This window comes from Rana temporaria, chromosome 1, assembly GCF_905171775.1.
Source record: "Rana temporaria chromosome 1, aRanTem1.1, whole genome shotgun sequence".
In the NCBI taxonomy this organism is placed as follows: domain Eukaryota; kingdom Metazoa; phylum Chordata; class Amphibia; order Anura; family Ranidae; genus Rana; species Rana temporaria.
Genome location: NC_053489.1, coordinates 638923809 through 638936500, shown reverse-complemented (window position 1 = coordinate 638936500; position 12692 = coordinate 638923809). Strand labels below are relative to the sequence as shown.

The following is a 12692-nucleotide window of genomic DNA, read 5'->3' as shown; positions in this document are numbered from 1 at the left end:
ATACATAAATATATCCAAATCCCCAGGGGGGCCATATTAAATCAACAGGGGGGCTGCATTTGGCCCGTGGGCTGGACTTTGGACATGCCTGATTTAGTAGGAGACCTGCTTTAGAGGAGAACTTGACATTATTATTATTACTATTATCATACAGGATTTTTTTAGTGCCAACAGTTTGCACAATGCTTTACAATATGAAAAAAAAAATGCTCTAGCAAAGTGTGGTGATGTACAACACGTACGACGGCACTATAAAGGGGAAGTTCCATGCGGATGACGCCACCCTTGGGGCTGCTTTAGCTGATTTCGTGTTTGTAAAAGACAATTCACGCTTTTCTGTCTGTTACAGCGTGATGAATGTGCTTACTCCATTACGAACTGTAGTTTAACCAGAACGAGCGCTCCCATCTCATAATTTGCTTCTGAGCATGCACGGATTTTTCACGTCGTTAAAGCCCACACACGACCATTTTTTACAACCCTGAAAAACGACAACGTTAAAATCGTTGTGAAAAAATAGAGCATGTTCGAAAAAAAAATTTGTCCGTTTTTCAGAACCCGAAAAATGCTCTGGAGCCCACACACGGTCGTTTTTAATGACATAAAAAAAAACTTCATTTTTTTAGAACCCGAAAAACGGTCGTTCACACCATACCTGAATGAAAACTGATCGGAAGTAATGGGAAAACCGTTCAGATTTAATTTGCAGAGAAATCAGTTTCACATCAATTTTCATGCACGTCAGTTACCGTATTTATCGGCGTATATCGCGCACTATTTTCCCCTTAAAATAAGGGGAAAATCGTGGGTGCGCGATATACGCCGATAGCCGCTTCCCGCGCTCAGTTTGAAATCCTGCGCCGACATATACCGAGTGCAGTACACTCGGGTACATTCAGCCAGGCTCAGCTTCGCTCGTGCTCATGCATTTACGTCACAGAGCATGAGCGCGAGCTAAGCCGAGCCTTGCCGAATGTACCCGAGTGTACTGCACTCGGTATATGTCGGCGGAGGCGTTCGAACTGAGCGTGGAAAGCGGGGACTCGACGTGAGGCGCGCGCAGGAGAAGCCGGGAGGACACCATCGGGGCCGCAGACGGACGCCGGACCGGACGATGGATGCTGGGAAGACACCAAAACTGTAAGTAATAAAATCATATAACTTTTTTTTTTTTACAGGAATTTCGGGGGCAACATTAGGGATGCGCGGTATACGTGGGAGCGCATTATACCGTGATAAATACGGTATGTGCCCTGTTCACATCAATGTTAATGCCATGTCAGTTTTTTTCCTGTGCAGAGAACTGCATACACATTGCAGATTCCTGCGCAGAAGAAAATCAGCATGGTGTGGTGTTAACAGGGCACATAGAACCACAGAAAATTGTGTGCCCTTGTAGAAGACGTGCAGAACAACCAACGTTTCTGCACCATGGTGTGAAAGAGGCTTTACTTTGAGGAGTATAGAAATGCAAAAGGAGATGCATGTCATACCTGGTATGCAAAGTATATAAAATAGGAAGAGGGCATAAAAGTGAACCTGCTGCTTTGTCCTACAAAAGGAAACAAACGTATTGGCTGGAGCTGGGCTTTAGGTACTGAGTAGAACATGCTAATCTATTATTGGATGTAACCATTAAACAATTTGATAACTAGCTTGTACAGAATTAGTGCAGTATTAGACTGAATTGACCTTGATTGACTTAAAATTGTTTAGTCAGTTACTGGATTCCTGTTTAAAGCCAAGTAATCTGTATGCTGTTTTTGCAGCCATGTATACCTGTAATTTTATGCTCTCAGGCCAATTAAAGATCTGCAGGTTAAATATTTGCCCCATGTGGACTCGGAAGTCATGCCCCAGCCGGACTGTCACAGTTCTGGAAACTTCTTTATTGTTGAAAAGAATCTTTATGAACAAAGAATGCTTCAGTATATCCTCACGTCTCACAACTTCTCCCCTGAAGAGCAGAGAAGAAAGAAATATAGACCATGCATAATCAACAATGAAAACATAACTTGTAACAATATTTCACAGTGGCTAAAGCATCTGCAAGATATTATGTTTCATGATCCTTCTTGAGAGAGTGTCTGCCATTCACAAGATTAATAAATGATTTATTCTAGTTGCAAAAAAAAACATAATAAAAACAAATGAAAACATGGCTATACAAGGGTGCTTAAAGTTATACTAAAGCTTTGAATATTTGTTTTTTTTAAATAACAAACATGCCATATTTACCTCCACCTTCGTTTTTCACAGAGAGGCCCCGATCCTCATCTTCTGGGGTCCCTCGGCGGCTGTCCCGACTCCTCCCTGCTTCTGATAACCCCCTCTGGGAAGCGCTTTCCCAAGGGGTTTCCTTGAGGGCGTGCTCCCCAAGTCTTGTATTCGGTGTGCATAGCCACCGACTACAGGACTCGGCCCCGCCCCCCGCGTCATTTTAAGTTGATTGACAGCAACGCAAGCAAATGGCTGCGCTGCTATCAATCCATTCAATGAAGAGCCGAAAAGACCGAGCAAGGAAGAGCGTGTTCGCGACACAGGACTTTCCAGGGCTCAGGTAAGTAAAACGGGGGGCTGGCAATCATCAGATGTTTTTTCACCTTAATGCATAGGATGGGTACTGATAAGTGGCACCGATGGGCAATTCTGAAGCTGAACTGGTGGATACTGATGAGGCTGCACTGATGGATGGCAATAATGGGCTCAGATAGGCAGCACTAAGAGGCAGCACTGGTGGGCACCGATAGGGATTGATACATGTTGATCGTGAGGAGAAAAAAAGCCGATAACCGGCTTTTGCTTACTTCCGTGATCTGCTGTCATTGGTTGACAGCTGATGAGCTGGTAAAAAGCCACTGTGGCGCTTTAACCTGTTCTGTGATCAGTCGAGTTAGAAGGAAAGCGACGATCACAAAGCACGCTCCCCCCATGGAGCATGAGTGGTACGATCCCAGGAGGACATCTGTTAAAACCCTCTCGACACTGGTAGCCCACGCTGTAGCCGTCTTTCAGCTATAGCACAGGAAGAAAGTGGTCAAATAGGAAATAAACATATTGATTTACCCGATTCTCCCACAAAGGATAGGAGGGTTTCGTTTTACTTTAAAGTGAACTTGCATGGGCAAAGTACTGGTCTCCTTCAAATTTCCTTGAAAACCGTAAATTAATCTTAACCCAAAAGTGTAAACTAAATCCCTGAACCCAACACTAACCTAACATTGAGGTTGATTTACTCAAACTGGAGAGTGCAAAATCTGCTGCAGCTCTGCATAGAAACCAATCAGTATTCAAGTTTTTTTTGTCACAGCTTAAATGAACAAGCTGAAGTAGAAGTTGGTAAGGTACCGGTAATCATGGTACTGGTGTTTTTTCCACATTTACTGGTAAATCACAGGGGATATCCTCCAATCTGCACTTTGACAAGTTCTTTACAATACAGGAAATGCCAGGAGCAAACACCAGCTGTTATCCTTACAAAAAAACAAAGTAGTGGCAAAGCAGTCACAGCGTGGTGATCATTTTACAAGAGTCTTTGAGAAGTCTACCTTTCTAGGCCTATTTGGCACAAATCTCACCATAACTATGGACCTCTCACATAGGGATAACCAATATCAATCAGTGAATATTTTACCTTGGGCATGCGTTATCCGGGGTGACATTTCCCGACAGGCTTAGTTCAGGGTTGAGGATTGGCTCTCCAGGTCTTCTCCTGATGTTTGACGCCTTATCTCGAACTTGTACCTCCACATCATGCCTGTCTATTTGTGTGGGCATGGAAGGTTTAGTTGGCTCGTCTACCATATACTCAACCTCAGTTTCATCATTTTGTTCCATGCCTTCCTTCTTACTTTTCCGTTTCTGCAATAAAATGAAACAGAACTGAGCATTTTAAACAAAGCAAACGAATTGCAGTGCTAACTAATGCAACCCTATGTCCAGGGCTGGATTTGGACGTTTGTAGGCCCTTGGTACTCAATGGTCTTCTGCCAGGACATTACATCAAATTAATATAAGGAAGGTAGTGACACAGTTAGAAGTCCTTGATGTAGATGTGCCATTATAAATGTTGCAAGCAAAAAAAGTATCCATACGAAAACAGCCATCATTATGTCTCATGCTGTGGCATTTGCAGGCCTGAGCTAGTGTACCAGAAAACAAACAGCAGGTGTGAGGGTAATAAAGTTTGGCTGTGCAGTTTGACATTAATGACTTTAGTGCTTATTTTACATTACACAGTAATAATACATAGTTAGTTGGGTTGAAAAAAAGAAAAAGTCAATTTTGTTCAACCAATAGAAAAAAAAATCAATGAATAGAAAACCTTAAGATATACAGTCCCCTCTGCCTTTACCTTATTTTATCCTTTTGTAGGATCTAAAAATATTGCACTGTACTTACAGTTATCTAAAAGGAAAATAAAGAAATTTTTTACACATCCCGTCAATTTAGGTCCAACCTGCTCTTGTACCCATTCTTCTTGCAGTGGCGGCCCGTCAATACAGGGTGCATTGATTAGGGGGGCGGTGCCCCTGCAACCCGTATGGACAGGCCGCCACTGCAAGAAACAATGGGTACAAGAGCAGGTTGGACCCCAAAGGAAACGCACACTACATCCATAAGGCAACTAACAGCAGGTGACGCCAACAATGTACAGTACAATAAAAAGGGGACTATTGCTGACACTAATAGTAGAAGGCAAGTGGGACCTGTACCGGTAATACATCACCCTAGGGGCCCCAAAGCAGTAGCTATACCAGTGATTCAAATGCAAAGGGTTGTAAAAAAATAAATAAATGTACAGGAAAAAATAGTGTTGTATGCAATACCTGGGTCTTCTTCCATGACTTCCATTGCTTTAGGCCATCTCTGTATTGCTTTAGGTTCTTTTCATATTCCTCCATATATTCTTCCATTAGTTCATTGACTTCAGATTGAATTTCAGCTTCATAAGCTTCTTCATCAGCTTTTTTATTAACTTCTTCCCTGAAACCAGGAAAAAAAATAACTATTTATGGCCTTTCATTGGAATCACCGAGTGCAGTTAGAAGAGCCCTCTCCCACGTTTGGCTGCCACATATGTCCTGCATGTTTTGTACCGAGTTCTGGGATCTCAGACTGTCATGTAAAGTTCTTATAAAAGTCCACCAGTGCTTGTAACTAGAAGCTTTTCAATATTTGTAATGAAATGGTCCACCAGGTACCACCCTGTGAGGAATCCACCACCAAGTAAAGCGGTTTACTTTTTACCAGCTCCAAATGCACTTACATTTGGGTCTGTCGCCCAATGCAAGCTTGCATCTGCACCTCTCATTCGCTCATGAGGATGGATGAATGGATTTGTGAAAGATAAGAAAGCTCCATATAGCGTAAAACCTTTTTAGAATTTATTTAAAAAAAAAAAAAACACAGTATTGCACTTACATGTAGATGTACATTTAAAAACCTTTAAGTCTGATGTGCCCGACGGCGCACAAACAGACAAGCCCGGGCACACGAAGGAAAGCAAGAGGTGATGTAAGCGCGTCACCTCGGAGCGATGCGCTGATGTCACTTTGTGCTTTTCACACTTTTTGATCCTCTGTAGCGGGGGGTCATTTGGAGGTGTTAAGAAGTAATCCGCATTACATGGTGGTGGATTCCTCACATAGGGTGGTACCTGGTGGTCTTTTATAAGAACTTTATCACACATTTTGAAAAGCTTCTAGTTACAAGCACTGGTGGACTTTAATAAGAACTTTATATTTATAAATCTGAAAGATTGATTTGTAGATTATTGATTTAGCAAGATTATATTTTCTTTTTATTTATGTTATACTGTGCTTTATATCATACAGGAGAATTGCTGCTTGTGTTCATTTGATCTGGTTTTGTATTCCTTTTAGAGCCGTTTTTCCATACTCTTTCAGACTGTCATGTGCCATCAGAATTATTACTACAAATCAAGCAAATTTTTGGAATTCATAATTTTGTGACAATCGGGATAAAAGTTGACTTGTTTTGAAGGTGAGAGCTTCAGGACTGTCATCCTCATCCTTGCTTTTACTACTTAACATAAATTCATGCTGTTAAAAAATACAGAAGCCGACATTGCCAACTTAAAAATTCTAGTTCCCTGTCCCTAAGCACAAGCAGGCAGCTAGTGAAGTCAAAAAGAAAAACAAGTCAAGTCAGTTTACCAATGGCATCCTATGAACTCTTCTGGTATAGGTTCCCAATACTGAGTCACAGTCATTTCCTAGGATGGAAAAGGACCTGGGGGTCCTAGTAGATGATAGGCTCAGCACTGGCATGCAATGCCAAGCTGCTGCTAACAAAGCAAACAGAATATTGGCATGCATTAAGAAGGGGATTAATTCCGGGAATAAAGCGATAATTCTTCCACTCTACAAGACTCTGGTCCGGCCGCGCCTAGAGTAGGCTGTCCAGTTCTGGCACCAGTCCTCAGGAAGGATGTACTGGAAATGGAGCCAGTAGTACAAAGAAAGGCAACAAAGCTAATAAAGGGTCTGGAGGATATTAGTTATGAGGAAAGGTTGCGAGTACTGAACTTATTCTCTCTGGAGAAGAGACGCTTGAGAGGGGATATGAGTTCAAGTACAAATACCGTACTGGTGACCCCACAATAGAGATTAAAACTTTTTTGTGGAAGGGAGTTTAATAAGACATGTGGCCACTTAAAAAATTAGAAGAAAAGAGGTTTAACCATAAACTAACGAGAGGGTTCGTTACTGGAAGAGCGGCAGGGATGTGGAATTCCCTATTAGACAAGCACCTGAATGACCACAACATACAGGGATATACAAGGTAATACTGACATATAATCACACACATAGGTTGGACTTGATGGACTTGTGTCTTTTTTTAACCTCACCTACTATGTAACTATGTCATGAAAAAAGTTCATAGGATTTTTGATTTCACTGGCTCCATATTTGTCACAGGTCAGTGGGTGAAATACAAGTTCAAATGAGCAACTAGGTTTTAAAAGTGTTTTTCGAATTTTGACTTTGTCAATATAGGATTTGTGTAATAAGTCTGCCTGTCAAATGTCCAATTCTCTTGAGTGATAGTCTAATTGAGCCTTCAAGCTTTAAAGGCCTCCATTATCACAATCCATTGGCTCTGTGTAGAGGTCGGTGTGCTATCTATGGAGCAGGTCTATAGCTCAGCCAGCGCAGTTCATGGGCTCATGTAGACATGCGTTGTCAAATACTGGCTTTTGCATTTCATTGCAGTGCTGCTCAAACACATGCTAAACACAGCAAAAGGCTACATTTGACCTACTTTGTCTGCACTTCCATTGCATCTCAGCAGGACTTGCTGCTACAACATTGAAGAAAACCGGTATCTGTCCCATCTCATACATCATCAGTACTTACTTTCGCAAGTAGAGTTTCACTGGTGTGTTGTTGAACTTTTGAAATTCGCGCAAAGACTTTATCTCTTTCCAAACTTTTATGAGGGACTTTAGAATCGTTCGGTCTTTTTCTTGCTCTGCATCTCGGAATTTTCTTGTTTGCCTAGAAAACAAAACCGGCATTTTCAAAAAAGCAGACTTTCAACACACAACAGCCAGTTATCATGCTTGAAGTGGAAGGTATGATGCACATTTTAGTCAATCCTTGTATTTAAGGGATTACCTCAAGTTTTGAAAAATGCAATTCTTGGTCTTTTCCATGCACACATGGTACCCAATCCCCCCCCCCCCCCCTTTGGTTTCAGAACGGATTAAGGCATATAAACGGATTTATTCCAGAAACCCTATGTCAGGGTAAAGGAAGTCTGGCGAGATGTGAGCGGCAACCAGTTGTTATTGATGGGTGAGGAAAATTTATAGCATGGATAAGGGAAGTCTGGAGCTGTGTATTATAATTGGGTAGTTTTACTAAAGACCAATAGACTGTGCACTTTGAAAGTGCAGTTGTACTCATTTACTAGAATCTTCGTTAATCTGGTGAAGCTTCACTTTGTAAAGAATACCCAATCAGGTACAAGAAGGAAAGAAAAAAAAAACACAGCGGGCCAGATTCAGGTACATTGTGCGTATGTATGCGGCGGCGTAACCTATCCGAATTACGTTCCGCCGCCGCAAGTTTTTCAGGCAAGTGCTTTATTCACAAAGCACTTGCCGGTAAAGTTGCGGCGGCGTAGCGTAAATCACCCGGCGGAATTCAAATTCGGCGGGTAGGGGGCCTGTAACATTTAAATGAAGCGCGTCCCCACGCCGAACGAACGGCGCATGCACCGTCCGTAAAATATCCCAGTGTGCATTGCTCCAAATGACGTCGCAAGGACGTCATTGGTTTCGACGTGAACGTAAATGACGTCCAGCCCCATTCACGGACGACTTACGCAAACAACGTAACTTTTTTAAATTTTGACGCGGGTACGACGGCCATACTTAAATTGGCTGCGCCTCATATAGCAGGGCCAACTTTACGCCGGGAAAAGCCTAACGTAAACGTCGTAACTTTACTGCGTCGGCCGCACGTACGTTCGGGAATTCGCGTATCTAGCTAATTTGCATACTCGACGGGGAATCCGACGGAAGCGCCACTTAGCGGTCAAAAAAATAATTGCAGTTTAGATCAGACGGCGTAAGAGACTTACGCCTGTCGGATCTAATGGATATCTATGCGTAACTGATTCTAAGAATCAGTAGCATAGATACGACGGCATACATGGCGCTGCGCCGTCGTAAGTCCTATGAGAATCTGGGCCAGTATTTTTACTTGCACACAATTAAATAATGGAAATCAGCAGAGCTTTACCACATTCTAACTCTCTAGGGAAAATAAGTGCAACTGCTTTCACAAAGTGCACAGTCAGCATTTGCCTTTAGTAAATCCACCGCAATGTGTCATGGAAGAGAGCTTGGTTTTCCTGTACTGCATCTCCTCTCCATTACTTGGGTCCAGGTGGCTGCTGACCAATTAAGATGATTTTGACAATACTCCTATCTATGGGCATTGGCAGAACACACCAAACACAACTAGAAGACCAATCATGGGGAGTGGTTGGCCATGGTGGAAAATGTTGTCCAATTGCTATTTTCTTGCTCTGCGGTAGAGTTCTCCTCTCGAGTACAACATAAATATCAGGTACTTTCAAACACACTAGGGCACGGGTCTACCCCATATCTTAAAGTTTAAAGTATTAATGCACAGCAGTGGTACTGTGTGCACATACAATAACATCTATGTGGGAAGGTGTGATAGAATGGATAGAAAACTGGCTAAAAGACAGAATTCAGAGAGTGGTGGGTAATGACTCTTACTCTGAATGGTCTAAGGTTATCAGTGGTGTACCCCAAGGTTCAGTGCTGGGACCCTTACTTTTTAATATCTTTATAAATGATATTGGGTCTGGGATTAAAAGTAACATTTCTGTCTTTGCAGATGACACCAAGCTATGCAGTGGAATAACGTCCTTACAGGATGTCGCCAATTTACAAGCCAACCTCAATGCTCTGTCTAATTGGGCGACTATGTGGCAGTTGAGGTTTAATGTTGATAAATGTAAAGTTATGCACTTGGGGACTAAGAATATGCATGCATCATACATACTAGGAGGAGTACAGCTGGGGAATCCATAGTGGAGCAGGATCTGGGGGTTTTGGTAGATCATAAGCTCAATAATGGCATGCAATGCCAAGCTGCGGTTTCCAAAGCGAGCAAAGTCCTTTCTTGTATTGAGAGGTATGGACTCCAGAGACAGAGATATAATTTTGCCTCTGTGCAAATCATTAGTAAGACCTCATCTGGAATATGCAGTTCAGTTTTGGGCACCAGTTCTCAAAAAAGATAAATCGGGAAACTGGAGAAAGTGCAGAGAAGGGCAACCAAACTGATAAGAGGCATAGAGGAGAAAGATTAGAGGAACTGAATGTATTCTCTCTTGAGAAGAGGAGATTAAAAGGGGGAGATGCGGCGTCGCACCGATTAGGACGGTGCCATTGCCGACAATTGCTGGCAAATGCTGCCAATTTGAGATGCGATTTGACATGTGAAATCGCATCTCAAATCGTACCAAATCGTACCCAGTGTGAACCTGGGCTTAGAGAGATAAAAAGAGACCTTCTATTTTCGTTTTGTCAGCATGTTGAAACCGGAAATGTTTCAGCCACCAACATTACAATAGGGGTGGTAATAATGGCTGCTACTAGGCTGGTACAGCGTGATACTGTTCATAACAATGTTAGCAATACAATAATTATCAGAAGACTTACATTTTTTTTTTGTTTTTTTTAACAATGGATATAAAAATAGGAATGCAGTTTTGTATGACGAGCTCTGTTTTGGGCCCAATAGTATGATTTCAATTATAGCCATCTCCCCAGCACATTTATTTCATAGCAGTGATTTAAAACCACACACACAATTGAAACCATTTATTTTCAATATGCCACATTTTCAGCCTATTTCAAAAACGCTTCTTCTATGAGGTCATCCCAATGAATAGAGGCTCTGCGGGGAGAGAGGGATTCTCCTGGCTCTTATAAGAGGGCTTCATGGAACAATTTCTGTAGAGACTGCTTGCATGTAAAACATATGCTGACCCCACAAATACACTGGAAAATAAACTCTTTAATAGAGACTTTAAACAGGCACTACAAAGTTAACACCATGAAAAAAACTCTTTACAGGCTAATTTAACAAAGCAGTGCCATTGCAAATACGGCATATTACAGCATTTGCAAAACCCATATTGTTCTAGTTAATCAAATTCCCATCAGATGCTTTAGGTTAATGTACTATGCAATGAACAAACCCGACTGTGTTTTAGTACACCGAAATATTTATAGTATTAAAAGCCTAAAGTGTAGCTCTAGATAAAAGTTGTTGTTTAAAACCGATGAAAACGGACTGAAGGACCTTTTCATCGGTCCAAACCGACCGTGTGTGGGCCCCATCAGTCAGTTATCCTTCGGGCAAAAATTTTAGAACTTGCTTTAAAATTGAACCGATGGACGCCTAACCGATAGGTCAAAACCGATGGTTAGTATGCAAAAGCATCGGTTAAAAACCCAGGCATGCTCAGAATCAAGTCGAGGCATGCTTGGAAGCATTGAACTTCATTTTTCTCTACATGTCGTTGTGTTTTACGTTACTGCGTTGGACTCGATCATGTTTTTAACTGATGGTGTGTAGGCACATCAGACCATCAGTCAGCTTCATCGGTTAACCAATGACAACAGTCCTTCGGACTGTTCTCATAGGATGGACTGATCGTGTGTACGCGGCCTAAGAGTTAGAAGCTCTGTGTTTTTTAATGTGTTCTAATACAATAGCTCAGCAGGTAGGACTCCTCCATCTATGCTGAATCTGTGGATGGGGGAAATCGGTTCATTTTGTTTCATTCAACCTACTGGATGAACAAAAAAAATTAATCCTGTATGGCCTGCCTTAGGCTTTAACCTCACCTCCTGTTCTTGTGATGATTGTAAAACTTTGCATTTCTCATGACTATGGGGGTTATTCACCAAGGGCCCTTTCACACGGGGCTGTCCGTGTGCGGGCTCCGCTTTAGCTCAGCAGGGAACGCTCCGTCGATCCCCGTTGAGTAATCAGATGACAGGTCTGTCTCTGCACACTGTCAGAGCGCCGCTCTCCCCTATGGGGGATCGGATGACGATGGACCGTAGTCATCCGATCCAATCCGCCAGATGGATGGAAAAGGAGGGTTTTCCTCTGTAGCACTTTGGCGGATCGGAGCAGGTCGGATGTCAGCCAGCATGTCACCGCTGACATCCGTGGCTCCATAGAGGTGCACGGAGCGCCCGTTTAGGTCCGCCTAAAATACTGACAGGTGGATCTGAACGGTCCGCCCGTGTAAGAAAGGGCCCTTAAACTGCAGAGTGCAAAATCTGGTGCAGCATTGCAAAGAAAGCAATCGGCTTCCAGGTTTTATTGCCAAAGTTTAATTGAACAAGCTGAAGTTGGAAGCCAATTGGCTTCCACTAGATTCTGAGTGCACCAGATTTAGGCTCCATGCACACTAGACGTTAAAATAATGTTATAAAAACGCCAGTAGCTTTGCAGTGAGTCTTTCAACATTTTTAACGTTCTTGAGCGTTTGCGTTTTTTTTTTTCAATGGCTCAAAAACATAAAAAAAAAAAAAAAAAACGCTGGTAAACCACGTTTTTGAGCCTTTATAAAACAATCTAAAAAAAATAAAATGGGCTAACTTTACTGTATTTTTTTCAAAAAAAGTGTGCTTGCAAGACCACTGCGCAAATACAGTGTGACAAAAAGTATTGCAATGACTGCCATTTTATTCTCTAGGGTGTTAGAAAAAATATATATAATGTTTGGGGGTTCTAAGTAATTTTCTAGCAAAAAAAACTGTTTTAAACTTGTAAACACAGAGTCTGAAAAACAGGCTCGGTCCTTAGGTGGTTAACTTGTACCTACAGGAAAGCTTATAAAAAGGGCTTACCCAGTAGGTACAGTGAATATCTTCTAAACTTGCGCCATTTAGACAATATTTCCAACAGCTGCAGCAACCGATGTCATTTGTTGCATGCGCTGTAGCTCTGTGAGTGCGCCATCAATGCGGAAAGCTCTGTGCAAAGAGTGATGTCATCATGGCCCAGCCTTTCAAACAGCCACATAGCACAAACCTGGAAGGAAGACCAGGTGGCGATGGAAGCACCAGCACTAGTGAGGGCACCCACTGGAGAGCTCCA

General features: G+C 42.3%; 1 protein-coding gene across 1 annotated transcript in view; it reads right to left on the bottom strand.

Annotated features, from left to right (window-relative positions):
• CC2D2A (coiled-coil and C2 domain containing 2A) overlaps positions 1-12692 on the bottom strand; it is a 196974-nt gene that overhangs the window by 112270 nt on the left and 72012 nt on the right. The window contains exons 13-16 of the mRNA XM_040335450.1: positions 7383-7523; positions 4830-4986; positions 3635-3861; positions 1780-1957 (exon numbers count right to left, since the gene is read on the bottom strand). Coding sequence (XP_040191384.1) covers positions 1780-1957; positions 3635-3861; positions 4830-4986; positions 7383-7523 — 703 coding nt within the window. The remainder of the gene's footprint in view (positions 1-1779; positions 1958-3634; positions 3862-4829; positions 4987-7382; positions 7524-12692) is intronic.